General features: G+C 43.3%; 1 protein-coding gene across 11 annotated transcripts in view; it reads right to left on the reverse strand.

The window, feature by feature from the left end:
* The window catches only part of USP7 (ubiquitin specific peptidase 7), a 122,687-nt gene that overhangs the window by 31,418 nt on the left and 75,049 nt on the right, over positions 1 to 16,220 (reverse strand). For all 11 annotated transcript variants that reach the window (XM_034420561.3, XM_087878498.1, XM_087878501.1 and 8 more), the window contains 8 exons: positions 14,472 to 14,670; positions 12,393 to 12,531; positions 11,190 to 11,278; positions 9,593 to 9,701; positions 2,944 to 3,074; positions 1,579 to 1,633; positions 522 to 602; positions 338 to 428 (listed from right to left, as the gene is read on the reverse strand). In XM_034420561.3, coding sequence (XP_034276452.1) covers positions 338 to 428; positions 522 to 602; positions 1,579 to 1,633; positions 2,944 to 3,074; positions 9,593 to 9,701; positions 11,190 to 11,278; positions 12,393 to 12,531; positions 14,472 to 14,670 — 894 coding nt within the window. The remainder of the gene's footprint in view (positions 1 to 337; positions 429 to 521; positions 603 to 1,578; positions 1,634 to 2,943; positions 3,075 to 9,592; positions 9,702 to 11,189; positions 11,279 to 12,392; positions 12,532 to 14,471; positions 14,671 to 16,220) is intronic.

Here is a 16,220-nt window from a genome sequence, read left to right on the forward strand (position 1 = left end):
GAGCTTGGTTGCTTGCTTGCACACAGGGAGCAAACCCCACTCCCTTCTACACTGATGATGTCACCTAGCTGGGTAATGAAACATCTGCAAGAAAACAACCAAGCTCAGACAGCATTAAGGATGCCACAGTTCTGCCCTGAGCTTAATCCTGACCCCATCATCATCATTATCACTGATGATGTTACTTAATAGGGTAATGAAATGTCTCCAAGCAAACATCCAAGCTCAGAGAACATCAAGGACTCCACAGTTCAACCCTATATATTCTCTTCTCTTGATAAAGAAGGAACTTATCTGAGGCACATGAATTCTTACTTAAGACAACACACATACTTACTATTTTTCTTTCCTTTTATACTAAGTTGAATATCGTAATAATCCTCTATTCGTTCAGATCGATAGTCTACGTGTTTGCACTGGATATAGGACTGGAAATAAAAATCAGGCAGTGGGACATCGAGACAGGGGATCAATGACACCATTTGTCCTCCCCACTCCCACCCCACCAGTCCAATACATACCACCATCTTCCCTCTGAACAATTTAGGGATGGTGCCTTCGACGCAGGTGCCTTTCATTTTGTTTTCGACATTATCAAGCAACTGGAAAAAAAAACAACAGAACGCCTGAATTAATAATGAGCAGCCATTAGAATTTTATGGTCTCGGACAACTCCGGAGAGGGAGAAGGAAAGGGAGAGTGGGAGAGAGAGAAAGAGAGAGAGAGAGAGAGGGAGAGACAGATGAGGGAGGGAGAAGGAGGGAGGGGGAGGGAGGGAGGGAGAGGGAGAGAGAGGGAGAGGGAGGTGGGGAGTGCTCGGCTATCTCTTATGCAGGCCCAGCCAGGTAATTATTTTATTTTTGTCTTAAGTCTGATTGCAGGTTCTGAAGACTTCAAAATGGCAACTTTTCAATTTAAGAAAGGCATAGATGGCCATTATCGGCAGGAAAATAAATTTACACAGGCCTTCGGATCTTTCACTCATCAAATAGGTTCCCCACTTTGTCAAAGAAAAGTTTCCTTTGAGCCGAACTGCACTCCAAGTGACCTCATAACCATTTCCATATAGTTCCCTGGGTAACAATATGGAAATGTTTGCCACCGCTTTTTTTTTCGGGGGGCGGGTGGGGGGTGTCATTCTCTTCCCGGTCTAACTAGTATTTTTCAGGGGTCTGTCATCCAAATCTTAACTTCAGCTTCTTGGGATCAGTGGAAATGCTTTCATCTGCTATGATTGTACAAATCTGAGTCCAGCCCTGAAGTGATTGATTGCCTAAGGTCCACCAAACTCTACAAACCAGCAAAAGGCCTGTTTTTCAGGCATTTGGACCACTTTTGCTTTTGAGTGACATGCCGGAGTCTGCACCTTAAAAAGAAGGTGAAGCCACGGTAAGAAAATGGATGGGGCCAGGACAAAATTTAAAATCCATCCATCCATCCAATGGAAGTGGAATGAAGTACATTATTAATAAAATCAGGCACTTAATGTGATTATTCTTCATGGAGAGGCTGCATAAAAGGACAGGAATCTCTGAATACTACAGAGTGAAAATAAAATAAAGGAGAAACAATACGTACCACTCGACATAATTCCTGAACATCATGTTGCATGAAGCTGTCTAAAGTCTCCCATCTTTATTAAATAATAAAACAAAACAAAAAGTGCCACTTATAAAATGGTAACATTTGAAAGCAACCCAAAAGCATCAAATGTATCTGATTCGGTGCACAAACAAAAAAGGACATATTAAAATGAGATTAGCTTTGAAGCATTCGGGAATTCAGTTAAATCTCTTAATGAATCATCAAAGGCTGCGTTTGGCTCTGTTCTGAATGGCTGCTGGCCATATGTACACACACTTTTCTTTCTGTTGGAAAGAAAATCACAAAGGTAGCTTAACCTTATACCGAGGAGGCTGGGCAGCTGCCCCAATGGGGTGTTAAATAAAAGGAGAAGAAAGCTATCTAGCAAAAGTGTGCTGCAATAAACACAAAAAATAAAAGGCAAAGGTTGATCTGTGATGCTAAGTAAAATAGAAGGAACATAAACAGTGGGCCACAAACAAGAATCTGTATTAATCTTCCGAATATTCTTGCATGAAAACAACTGGGCACGATCTCCCGACTGCATGCGTTACAGACTGGCTTGGTTTAAGAATCAGACAACAATTCTAGTTAAGAGATTTTTTCCAGGAAACATTCTGTCTTCAACATGAGGTCATATGTCTGTGTTGGGATCCCTTCCATCAAGCAAGGTCATCCACAGCCAAGGGAAAAAGGCTACAGATGGCTACCAATCCTTGGCTATAAGAATGTCCCTAAGCCTCAAGTTCATGGCTGTCTCAGGAATTCTGGGAGTTGAAGTCCACAAGTCACAAAAGGGCCATGTTCCCCACCCCTGCTTTAAAGTAATGAATACCAACTTCTTCCCCCTGTGAACCAGGCCTGCTCCTTTCTGCCTTCAGGTGATGCTCACAAATGACACGATATTGGTAGCAGGCTGTTCAGGACTTCGAATGAGGAGTTTTGTTGCTGTAGTAGGCATTGTTTTAAGATGCAGTGAAACTAACTTAACTTACCCACTTCCATCAGGTCCCACATTTATTCAGTGCCAGAGCGCGCTAGGAGCTGCACCTAAGTAGTACTGCGTATGTTTAATTGATTAAAAGACGTTTAATTCTTGTGATTAAGCACATGCCTCCTAATTATACCAGCAAGTTTTTTTTTTAAAACCCATTGTTTCTGCCGGTATGCAAGTTCAATCAATACACAGATTAAGATTTGTGGGGTTAATCAATTAAACATGCTTTAATTTTGTTGCAGCTGCACTCACAAAAGGTACACAATGTAAAGACATCAGAAAAACCACTTATGAAGAGTCCCAGAAACTTCCGTTCATCACTTAGCTGTTGAAGAGCTCTTGGAAACCACTCCAGCACTTACCCAAAAGATTTCGTTAGCTTCTTAGTTCCTACTGGTTTGTCGCTATGTTGAAGTTCATAGAAGACTCTCTGCAACGCTAAAGGAACACTTTTTGAAGAGTCGTCTCCTTCGGTAGGCATCATATATACAGCCTAAAAAGCACATGTCAGTTGAGTTTAAACCCTGAAAAGAGGTCCCAATCCTTTTATTTTTAATGCCGTGTCCCAAAGGTGCTTCTCCTACCCCCAAAGGTAGTAACGGAACTTTGTTTTTCCTTGAAGACGTTTCGCTTCTCATCCAAGAAGCTTTTTCAGTTCTGAGTCAGAACTGAAGAAGCTTATTGGGTGAGAAGCGAAATGTCTTCAAGGAAAAACAAAAGTCCAGTTACTACCTTTTGGGAAAAAAAGAACCTTTGGGACAACCATGACCTGGATGACTGAGAATGTCCATAGACATTTTTTTGTGTTTTTTTCATCTAAAGTCTGGTTCCCGCTGGTGATTTGCTGGCCAGTTCAGTTAAATACTCCTGAACAACCTGCTTTGTTTACATCAGACAACAGGTTGGTCTTTGAGACCCAAACTACCACCAAACCAGCACCCTGTTTGAGTCTGGGAAAATGGCACTTAGATTTCACTCAGCTCTTATGATACATGACATGAGTTTCTAAATAAGACAGCCTCTTCATATTGCTTTACTTATTTCCAGTCTTTACCCTCACATATCCATCATCCTGGGATGTTGTTGTAAAGATGGATCATCCGGACTCACATGGGTTCACAAATTTCAAATAGGACCAAGGTCCACTGTTAAACAAAACCGGCCATCTGATGCCCCCACCCCAAAGTCATTCTCCCCAAAACTAGAGAGAAGTGCAGATTTCTAGAATGAGAACGCTCACTTCCGCTAAGGCCACAACTCTCTCAACTGCACAGTTGTAATAAAAGGTAAAAGAGTCCCTGCTTTACTCTGCTAGCCGTTGCCGACTCTAGAGGACAATGCTCATCTCCGCTTCAAGGCCATTGAGCCAACCCTGTCTGAAGACATTTCTGCAGTCATGTGGCCAGCATGACATCATGGAATGCTGTTACTTTCCCACAGAATTGCTACCTATTTATCTACTCATATTTGCATGCTTGTGAACTGCCAGGAGCTGGGGCAAGGATGGGAGCTCACCCCTTCATGTTGTGGTGCTCGGGTCTCAAACTGGGGCTGCCGGCTCTTAACCCCTGAGCCGCCATGCTGCCCTGCACAGTTCTAATGGAGGAGTCCAAATGCATCTGAAGGACATTAAGAAATACAGCTGTGCCAAATTCCAATTGAGCCTCAGGCAGGGCTCCTGCAGCTCGAGGCACCTGATAGACCTTGACTATCTATTCCGCAGAGCTGCTTGTTTTGGCACTAACTCCCTTATCAAGCAAATTTCGATCCTGGGAGCCTCCAATGGGAGCTATCCAACTTCTACCTAAATCTCCAGAACAAGTCTGAATACCAAACTCACAGACACTCCCCCCCCCCACCCCCAAGAAGCTCTTGGTCAAATGCTTGTAGAAGTCTGCTGAAGAGGGGATTTCTATGGGATGCCCTTTCAAGTCTGTGAGGGAGAATTAAAATCCAGGGCAGCACTTGCTCTCACATTGGCCAATGTGCTCTTTTATCCTATCACACTCACATTTTGCTTTATATAGCAGATTGAATTGGGTCAAAATTTAGGATAATGTTTGCAATAGATTATGCTGTCCTTCTTCCCTCTTACATAAGGCAATACAAGGTATTATGAGTAGGGTAAGTATGCTTTGCAATCTCCTAACTCTGCTTCACAAAATAAAAATGGAAAATTTCTGTCTGCAAGAATTTGATAGTCAACGGGTTTCTAGACCTGCTGCAGAAGTAGGAGATATTTGTATTAGCCAGAATTGTATCTTATTGGCCTGGTTTCAACAAACACTGTGAGTCAACTTTGGAGAATGAATGGAGCTCACTGACTGACCACTTGCTCTGTACAGTGTACTGAACAGCCCTGATTCCATTTGTGACATCTGCGGTGTAAGGTAGAAAGAGATTGTGAAAGTCTACTGCCAGAAGGCATCAACAGTTCTGGGAAGTGATGAGAACAACCAAGGCCCCTAAGGAGATTAACAGGTGAAACTGCAAAAAGCAAAATTATGCCCATCGGCTTCTGATTTGTTACTGATTTGAAAAAACTCTCCCTTTTTTTTTTCTCCCAAAGTCCCAGGAATTCCAGGTTGATTTTTTTCTCAATTCTCAGGAACTGCTGTCTGCCATCTGACACTTTCAATAGAATAGAATAACAGAGTTGGAAGAGACCTTGGAGGTCTTTTAGTCCAACCCCCTGCCCAGGCAGGAAACCCTACACCACTTCAGACAAATGGTTATTCAACATCTTCTTAAAAACTTCCAGTGTTGGAACATTCACAACTTCTGGAAGCTAGTTGTTCCACTGATTAACTGTTCTAACTGTCAGGAAATTTCTCCTTAGTTCTAGGTTGCTTCTCTCCTTGATTAGTTTCCACCCATTGTTTCTTGTCCTGCCCTCAGGTGCTTTGGAGAATAGCTTGACTCCCTCTTCTTTGGGGCAGCCCCTGAGATATTGGAGCACTGCTATCATGTCTCCCCTGGTCCTTCTTTTCATTAGACTAGGCATACCCAGTTCCTGCAACTGTTCTTCATATGTTTTAGCCTCCATTCCCCTCATCATCTTTGTTGATTAGGGGACTGGAGGCTAAAACATATGAAGAACTAGGGGAACAAAGTATTGGACTCTAGTTCCAACCAACCACAGGCCTGGTGGCTCTGCAGACTAAAAGCATTGTGATTAACACCAGCTGTCTGCAATTACTGTAAGTTCGAATCTCACCAGGCTCAAGGTTGACTCAGCCTTCCATCCTTTCTAAGGTAGGTTAAATGAGGACCCAATTTATGGGGGCAATAAGCTGACTTTGTATAAAATATACAAATGTATGAAGGCTATTGCTTAACGCATTGTAAGCCGCCCTGAGTCTCTGGAGAAGGGTGGCATATAAATCAAATAAAAAAAAAAAAAAGGCCAAAGGAACTATCTGAGGTAATTAGTTTTTGCAGAGGTATCCAAGAGGTTGACTTTGTGGTTTCTTATCTAAGATCAAAGAACTAGAGATGGAGAATAAAGTGCTCTTAAAATGAGAAGCAAAAATATCGGGGCAGGGGGCTCTCTTTTGGCACAAAGCCTAAACAATGAAGGATGCTCATTATTAATCAGAAAGATGATAACAAACCAAAATATGAAGCGTTCTGGTTACAAAAAAACGTGGACAAGTTGGGGGAAAAAAAGGATAAGATAGTTTGCACTTTTTAGGGCCATAAAAACCCAAGAAAAACATATTCTTTGCTCAACTAAAGCAACTGGACACAAGGAAATAGGACAGCCAAGTGGGAGAAAATATTTTAAGCTTGCTTGCTTTCCTCAAGTGTATGAGTGGAGCAGCCATGAAAAATCCAAGCACTTTTCCTTATTGTGTTTCTGATGGATCAAAGCCTCTTGGACTGAAAGAATCCTTCGAAGTTTCTGAAATTGGTTTATGACAGCATTTCCTGCCACCTCAGACATTCACAGAGGGGTCTTTGAGATCAAAAGCATTCAAAGACTCATCCTCCGTAAAATTTATTCCAACAAGGTTTTAAAGCCACTCAAGCTAATGGCCACAATTTGAGGTGAAGAGTCTCACAGGATAAAAGAGTTTTGTGTGAAGTTGTGCTTTCTTTAATCTACGCCAATTCTTCCACCGTAGTCAGAGTTTGGTTCTAATGTCTGGAAAGGCCCCAAAGGACTTTCTATCTGTCCTACTTTCTTTACACTAAAGTGATTTTAAAATGCCTCAATCACCTCGGCTGCAGCGTCCCAGGGTCACGTGATCAGGGGGTGGGCTGTTGGGGGTTCAGGAGAACCTCTAGCTGTGCAGTTCCGAGAACCCCATATTCCAGTGGCTGGTCCCGCCCATCCCACTCCACCCCTCCCAGGAATCCCCACACGACCCATTTTGGATGCAGGTAAGTGCAGGGCGCACGCGGACGGCCGGGGAGGGCGAAAAACGGGCCTACCGGAAGTTCGGGAAGGCTGGAAAAGGGCCCGTTTCCGGTCTCCAGAGGGCCTCTGGAGCCTGGGGAGGCCGTTTTTGCCCTCCTGGAGGCTTGAGAAAAGCCTCCAGAGCCCGGGAAGGGCAAAAATGCATCTCCCCGCGATGGTGCAGGAGCCCGACTAGGCCACGCCCACCCAGCAACCGGGCAGACAACCCCTTGCTAAAATTTTTAAAGCCCACCCCTGCACGTGATCCCCTTTTGCGATCTTCTGACAAGCCAAGTCAATGGGAAAATCAAGTTCACTTAACAACCGTGTTACTAATTTAAGAACTGCAGGGGTCTGTTTAACGAATGTAGCGAGACAAGTCGTAAAATGGGACAAAGCTCACTTAGCAACATAAATTTTGGCCTCAATCGTGGTCATATGTTGAGGACTGCCTATAAAGGCCTTCAAATTTTCTAGCCTTGCCTCACGGAGGGGTCTTTGAGCTCCCTGATAATTCTGCCTCCTTCATCTGCACTTTTTGGGTGCTTCATTACCTCTTTTCTTTCAAATGTGGAGATCTTACTGCACTTTTCACAGTAACTTAGTCAATTCAATCATGGGAGCATGGATGGGGTAGGGACATAGAAAAAAAAATCAAAAACAGGAAAAGTTCCTTCTCATCTCCAAATAAAAGGTATCCCTCAAATTACAACCAGTGCTGTGGAGTCGGAGTCGGAGTCGAGGAGTCGGAGTCGGAGGAAATTTTGGGTACCTGGAGTCGGAGTCGGAAGTACAAAAAAACTGAGGAGTCGGAGTCGGAACATTTATCTCCCAACTCCATAGCCCTGACAGTGCTGTGGAGTCGGAGTTGAGGAGTCGGAGGAAATTTTGGGTACTTGGAGTCGGAGTCGAAACATTTATCTCCCGACTCCACAGCCCTGATTACAACCATTCATTTAGTGAACATGCAAAGTTACGACGGCACTGAAAAAAGTGACTTATAACCTTTTTCTCACTTATGACTGTTGCAGCAACCCCACAGTCATGTGATCAAAAATTCAGGCAACTGTCTCATATTTATGGCAGCTGCAGTGTCCTGGGGTCATGTGATCTCCCCTTTTGTGACCTTCTGTTACACAAAGTCAATGGGGAAGCCAGATTCACTTAACAACTGGGTTACTAACTTATCAACCGCGCTGATTCACTTAGCGACTGTGGCAAGAAAGGTCGTAAAATGGGGCAAAACTCACTTAACGTAAGCAACAGAAATTTTGGGCTCAATTGTAAGTCGAGGGCCCCCTGTAAGGGGTGGATGGACAGAAAATATCCCTTTCAGGAGTTCCTCACAGGAAAAAAAAGAACACCTCAGACAGGTTTTTACGATCAAAGATGGCTGTTCCCAGCCGTCAGCATTTATCCTTTCTGTAAAGCCCGATGAAAACTTAAAACACTGAGCAGGAAAAACGTTTTGCTCAAGGAAGAAATCTAACTCAAAAAATCTAACAACAAAATTCACAATGGAACAAAATGCAAACAGCAAGCCCGGTTAACCCTGTTTTTCTGAATAGGGAATGCGGGAGCTTGTGACGACAATGGCACTGGGGCGGCTCCGTTTTATAACCGGCAATCAGGGATAAAATGGCACTGCCCTTTTCTTTCTTTCGCTTATTTGAATCTCCACTATCTTTACTGCTGCTGCTAACGCTGCTTCATGATGCTTGGAAAGCCTTGCTTGTGTGCACGAGTCACAAGACTAAATCTATGATGACTGTGCACAATCACACTCCTCTTAATAGCAGAGCCGTCTCCATTACATAAAGAGAACGCTATCGGTCGGGAGAGAAATAAAATACTCCAGCACAAAAAACAAACAGGAGCTGCAAATTAAGATTCCAAGGGGAGGTAACCACAAATATGGCATCTTGCAAGTATCACCACTAAATTCAAACACAGAAATAAACCCAGGGGAGTGGTCCTAATGTTTTCTTCTCCAATGCAAAATATACCAATATTGGCCAGTAGCAAAAAAAAGTCTTTAAAGATAAGATAACTTTTATTGTCACCTTTTCTGTGTACACACATTAAAAATGACATTCTGATACCCTCTCTCTAAAGTATGTATGTGTGTATGTTTGTGTGTGTGTGAGGTAAGATAGATAAGATAAAGATAGATAGATAGATAGACAGAGACAGACAGACAGACAGACAGACAGACAGACACACGTACCCATACCTATACATACATAAAAATATAAGACCCTGTCTTATATTCTTTTGAACTCCAAAATAAGCGCTTGGCCTTATTTTCGGGGAGGTCTTATTATTTTGGGGCGCGTGGAGCAAGACGGGGCTCCTCTTGCCGTCTTACCTGATTTCCAGCTCTGTCTCCCTAACCCTAACCAGAGGGAATGGCGGGGACCGGCTGCGCATGCGTTTAAATATTTTCGGGAAGGGCTTATTTTCGCGCATGCGCTCAAAAGCCCAATTGGGTTTATTATCCAGGGAGGTCTTATTTTCAGGGAAACACGGTACATATGTATACACACACACACACACACACCTATATATATATCTTAACCACAGTCCATTTTGAATACATATGTATTTACCTTTCGTAGTTGGTTTGTGAAAAACAATGTCTGTAACAAACTGTTCATGTAGCAGGTTGCACCCTGGTTCTTCAGCCCCACGTATCCTGTGTGCTTCTTGGAGTCCCATCTGGAATATTCAAAGAATTGGGATATAAGAATTGGGCATACACACATTTTACACAAACACACACATACACACACACGTACTGAAATCAAGCTAGAAGCTTGGTTTTCATCACTGAAATGCAGCTGGTTCAAAATTTTAACCGTCAGCAAATCGCACATCTGTTATGAAGCAATTAGGATAACTGTACACATGTTCAGAATTCTTTTCAAGACTTGGAACAAAGCAACAATAACAAAGAGAGAAATTAAAAACAAAAATGTAGCAATTTCCAAAGAAAAAGTCATTTGTCTGAAAAATGAAAGCTGCTTAAAAGCTATGCCCCAGTGAAATGATTTGTCCAAAACTGAATTAGTGACGATACCGCTCAAATTTATGATAAGCAAACAAGGCTATACCGATTCTACAATACAGTAAGTCCTCGACTTATGACCATAATTTCTGTTCCCCCCCCCCCCGAGCTCCGTTTTCACTGGCAGAGGGTTGCAGGAGGCCGTGGCAGCTGAAAAAGGAGTCTGGGAGCCCATTTTTGCTGGCAGAGCGCTCGGGCCACCATAGGCACCACCGACATGAGTGATGTCGAGCTGGCCACGCCCCCGCCCCACCGAGGTCAAACACAACCCTGATGCATCCCTCAATGAAATTGAGTTTGACACCCGTGGTCTAGATCAGTGTTGGCGAACCTTTTTGGAAGAGCAGCTCCCTGGAACGCACGCACGGGAACGCTGGAAAGCAGAACAGCAGTTCCTTGGCATGCGCGCCGGTCATCTGGTGTTCTGGTGCGCATGAAGACCAACTGGCCGCCGTGCATGCGCGGCTGGAAACCAGGAGCTCAGCTTCCTGACGCACGCATGCATGCCAGGGAGCTGCTCTTCTGCTTTCCGGCGTTCCCATGCGCATGAAGACCACCCGGCTGGCGCACATGTGCACACCGGAACCTGGAAAAGCAATGGGCGCCGGCTGGCATGCTCGGAGAGATAGCTCTGCGTGCCACTTCCGGCATGTATGCCATAGGTTCGCCATCACAGGTCTAGATGGTATGCAGATTTCTGCACTGTGTGTGTGTGTGTGTGTGTGTGTGTGTGTGTGTGTGTGTGTGTGTGTTTCCTAAAAGAACTTGGAGGTCTTTCCAAGAAAATGACTCCACTTGAAGGAAGATCCTATAATTATAATCCCTCCTTCTTCCATTTTATATCACTTCCTTAGAAGAAAATTGTAAACATGGTAGGGATTGTTTGTTAAAACTTGCTAACTAATATATAAAGCAAGGATTACATGTGAGAAGGTGAGAAGGAGTAGGTCTTTGACTTGGTGAAAGAGATTTAAGGTAGAAAAAATATGAGTTTTTCCTCTCTTAATTCCACAATTAAAGAAATTGTAGCGTTTCTTAGAAATAGCTCCTAAGTCTGAAAAGGAAAAAAAAAAACTGCAAACGTGCAGCAAGCTACTTCCCCCCCCTCCAAGAAAGAAGAAAGAGCAACGGCTACTTACGCCACACCGTGAGGAGCATCAGCTTGAACATAAACTTCAAAAGTGACTTTGTCATCTTCTATGTAGCCTTTATCTGGATCAGTAACTTCCTACCAAAAAAAAAGAAAAGGAGAGGGGGAAAGGATTGAACCAAGAACATCAAAACCAGAAGCAATAATCTTTTGGGCTCTACCATTCTTGAAAGGTCATGTTTCAATCTGAAGCTCAAGTCAATATAAACATACATCAATTTTTACCACTGAGCTCAAATGATACGGGGATGTCTCATTTCATTTCATTTATTAAATTTTTATACCGCCCCTCTCCCGAAGGACTCGGGGCGGTCTCAAGCTGTCAACAGATGGCCATTTCTAGAAATCAATAGAAGCCACTGACAGCTTAACAACTGCAAACACAATTAACTGGGAGGCAAAGGGGACTGGTAGGGGTGGGGTACAGAGCCATGTCTTCTATTACAGCACCTGAAGCTGCTTCTTGCCCCTTCCTGATCTGTAGAGCTGGGAAGGTTATTAGTGAACACAAATTTAGTTTTTGAACTCTGCATCTCGGGATACCTTAATGCAGGGGTCTCTAATCTTGGTGACTTTAAGCCTGGAGGACTTCAACTCCCAGAATTCCTCAATCAGCTTTGCTGGCTGGGGAATTCTGGGAGTTGAAGTCCTCCAGGCTTAAAGTCACCAAGATTGGAGACCCCTGCCTTAATGAGACTCATAAGATCCGCTCAGTTGTCCTGCAATTTGACTCCAAGGATTTCAGATTATGAAGATTTCGCACTCACAAAAAGATTCTGAAAAAATTACTTTAGGCTAAGAGGGGAGGGAGAGAAGATAAGGGGCCAAGCTACCCACAACTCGACTTCAACCTGGGTTGTGATGTGTTCTAGTCCATCCAACATGGAATGGGACAACTCACCGCAGACAAACAGCGGCAGGACAATTCAAATTAACTATTTAAAATAATGTAATTATTTTAATTAAATTTAATTAAAATATTTTTTTAAAAAAATATTTTTTAATTTTTGTCATTCACATTTCATTTTGTCCCTTCTTTGGCATTGTTCTTAAAATGATTCTATTCCACCATTTCTTCGATATTACAACTCTTGTCCCATGGCAAGTTGGCTACGGCGAATTGCCCTAGACCTGATCCAATATGCCATGCCCCCTCTCCCCTCCCCCCACACAGTGGCAAGCAGTTACTTACACTCCAAGACATAAAATTGGAAAAACCCCAATCGTTTTCCTTATGAAAGAATAAGTGACTGATGCGGCGACTGAAAGATTTCTCATCGTCCTTGTAATTTATTATCTTGAGGACTGCTTGCGCATGACAAGACCATGACCTGCAACAATTAAGAGAGATAACACTTCGACACACTGTGTTGTAGAAAAGCCACTACTCATAAATTATGTTTTACTCAGCAAGCCTCTTCATTTCTTGTCACTCCTGGATTTAAAACTTTCCTTAGATAACCTCCCAGGAGTGGTAGCCATTATTAATACCCTGAAAAGCTTCTCCTTTTAACAAATCTGATTATTACATTTTTAAAATGTTGTTTCCTACATAAATTTTCCATTTCATTTGCTTAGTTTCTTCTATAGATGGTTGAAACTGGTTACTCCTTTCAAACAGTAACATAACTCCTCAAAAGCTTTCAAAAACTCCTCGAAAGCTGGCAGGGGAATTCTGGGAGTTGGAAGTCCACACATCTTCAAGTTACCAAGGTTGAGAAACAGTGGCCTGGACTGGTAACAAGACACTGTTCTCATTATGTTCTTTAAGGCTACCAGCACTGTAGCCAACATCCAACTTTCAGAAGTGACAAACAAGTCACGGGTGAAATGCTACTGGCTCAGGCCGGTTCGCCTGGACCGGTAGTAAAAAAATGCTTTAAAAAAGTAAAAAAAAAAAAAAAAAAAGATTCCGACAATCAGGTGTGACAATCAGCTTTGCCGCACTATCATTGGAATCATTTTTTTATTCTTTTAAAGTATTTTTTTTACTACCTATTCGCCCGAACCGTTAGTAAAAAAATGCTTTAAAAAAATAAAAAAAAAAAGTTGGCCACGCTTACCCAGTCACATGACCACCCCCACCAAGCCACGCCCACACAACCAGTAGGGAAAATTTTTGGATTTCACCACTGAAACAAGTCCTCTGTGTGTCTGGACTTTGAGTCATGGCAACTGGATTTCTTTTTGGTTGGAAATGTTTCACGGTTTATCAAAGTAGCTTCTTCTTGGATCTACTTGGATAAAGCAGGAAAACATTTCAAACCAAAAAGGAAAGAACTCCGGTTGCCATGACTCAACTTCCAGACAACTCTACCTGGATGACTGTGAATCTTCATCGATGTAAGTCTTCTGAATAGATGCACATCTACAGTACTGTTTCCATTCGGCCTCTGCCTGCTGATGCCATAGGCTGGATGCATTATCTCCTACCAGGCAACATATCCCCGTGCGGAATATTTTAAGGCACTGCATTCAAGAGAGGTGCTGTGCAGGGGTGAGCTATCGTGGATGCACTTACACCCACATTACACCAATTCTCCGCAAGCTGCACTGGCTCCCTATTAGTCTGCAGGCACAATTCAAGGTGTTGGTTATTACCTTTAAAGCCCTACATGACTCAGGGCCAGGTTATCTTTGAGACCGTCTTCTACCACACAGCTCTCAGTGACCGGTAAGATCCCACAGAGTTGGTCTCCTCCGGGTCCCGTCAGCTAAACAATGCCAGCTGGCGGGCCCGCAGGGGTGGGGGCTTCTCTGTGGCTGCCCCAGCTCTCTGGAACCAGTTACCTCCTGAGGTCCGGACTGCCCCCACCCTATTGGCCTTCTGGAAAGCGGTGAAGACCTGGCTTTTCTGGCAGGCCTGGGGCCATTGATCTCGCTGTTGCGATCTTATGAGATCCGGCCATGAATGGTATGAATGGGTTTTAATGTTTTAATTTTTAAATGAGTCTTCGGAGAAGGGCGGCATATAAATTGAATGAATGAATGAATGAATGAATGAATGAATGAATGAATGAATGAATGAATGAATAAATAAATAAATAAATAAATCCAGCAGGTTCTAGAGAACCGGTAGCGGAAATTTTGAGTAGTTCGGAGAACCGACAAATACCTCCTCTGACTAGCCCCCGAGTGGGGCAGGAATGGAGATTTTGCAATATCCGTCCCCTGCTATGCCCACCAAGCCACACCACGCCCACAGAACTGGTAGTAAAAAAAAATTGAATTTCACCACTGGTTCTGTGTATCAATTTGTAACGGGACTTACGTGGAATCGGACTCAGCGTTGCACTGAAGGAAGAATCCTACGCTCTTTTGGTGTGGCCTGTCTGGGTAAAGCCGTGGCATCACCATGATCTTCCAGGGCAGATTCCGCACAAAACAAGGGGGACTTAGGACCGATTCACTCAGCCGGTTGAAACGCTCAACCGTGAACTGAAAAGTCGCTTCTGACCGCCAGCTTGTGTCTGCAAAATAAGGGAACAATAATTCAGAGAGTCTGCAGTCTTGTCTGCTGGTCTCCAATGAGAAAAGTTACATCACTGGTGGTACAGTAGTCTTTGAATTATGACTTGTCGCTTGCGACCATCCAAAGTTACGATTAAAAAGTACAGGATGTATAATGAGCTGTGGTGGTGCAGTGGTTAGAAGGCAGTACTGTAGGCTAATTCTGCCGACGGCCAGCAATTTGATCCTGACCAGCTGAAGGTTGACTCACTCAGCCTTCCATCCTTCTGAAGTTGGTAAAATGAGGACCCAGATTGTTGGGGGCAATAGGCTGACTTTGTAAACCGCTTAGAGAGGGCTATAAAACACTATGAAGCGGTATAAAGTCTAAATGCTATTCTATGGCCCCTTCCTTCCTACCTACCTACCTACCCAGTGGTTAAAATGCAGCATTGCAGGCTAACTCTGCTGACTGCCAGAAGTTTGATACTGACCAGCTCAAGGTTGACTCAGCCTTCCATCCTTCTGAGGTAGGTAAAATGAGGACCCAGATTGTTGGGGGCGAGAGGCTGACTCTTTAAACCGCTCAGAAAGGGCTGCAAGGCACTGTGAAGCAGTATATAAGTCTAGGTGCTATTGCTATAACTGGGATTCAAAGTTCTGATGACTGGAGACCCCTGCAGTCACATGATCCCATTTTGGGCACTCAGCAACTGGCCTATTTTCACAGCGATGTGACAGTGGTTTACAAGGTTTTTTTTTTGCCAAAAAACCCACCAGTGTTTGCTTCTGTTTCCTGGCACAAAATGTCTACTGCAGACAATGAGTCGGCTTAATGACTGGGAATTTACCATGGTGATTCACTTAACTACCATTGCAAAAAATGTCATAAAATGAGGTCAGTCATGGGATGCCCAATATAAGTCAAGGACTATCTGTATAGAAAAAGAGACCCACAATACAGTAGTGGCCAAAATTGTGGAAACCTTTTAGGAAAAGTGTTTTTTTGAGGTTTGATGGCTAATAACACCACTTTTGGGAGGGGAGTTTCAAGATCATCCTATTCCACTGCTGGAATAGCCTGGGAGTAGCCCAGACCTTCACCCCATTGAAAATCTATGGAGCAGACTAAAGAAACTTGTTACTCAGAAACGACCCAGCAATAATGGCTTCCAGTTAATGGAAGCCATCCTTCAATCTTGGTTTCACATGATAACAGTTGCAGAACTCAAAGACTTGGTTCACTCCATGGGAAGATGTTGTAAAGCCGTCACTCATGCTACAGGTTACCCAACGAAGGATTAACTGCCATGGTGATAATTTTTGCATATCTCGTTTTTTCTACGTGTTTCACTTTTCTTCTTTATACTGTAACTGCTATTCTAATAGCAAATCCTTCATAAAAGTTATTGCATCACATTCTTGTTTAAATTATCTTTCCATTGATATATAATTTTATGGTACTACTCAAAAAAAAAGTGGTGTTATTAGCTTCTTCGTCTTCTTCTTGTGCCATATCCATCATCGGATGTTAGGGATCGTGTTGGGGATCATGTTTTTGTCAACAGCC

Source organism: Pantherophis guttatus, chromosome 14 (genome assembly GCF_059756535.1).
Source record: "Pantherophis guttatus breed Tessera chromosome 14, ASM5975653v1, whole genome shotgun sequence".
NCBI classification, from domain to species: domain Eukaryota; kingdom Metazoa; phylum Chordata; class Lepidosauria; order Squamata; family Colubridae; genus Pantherophis; species Pantherophis guttatus.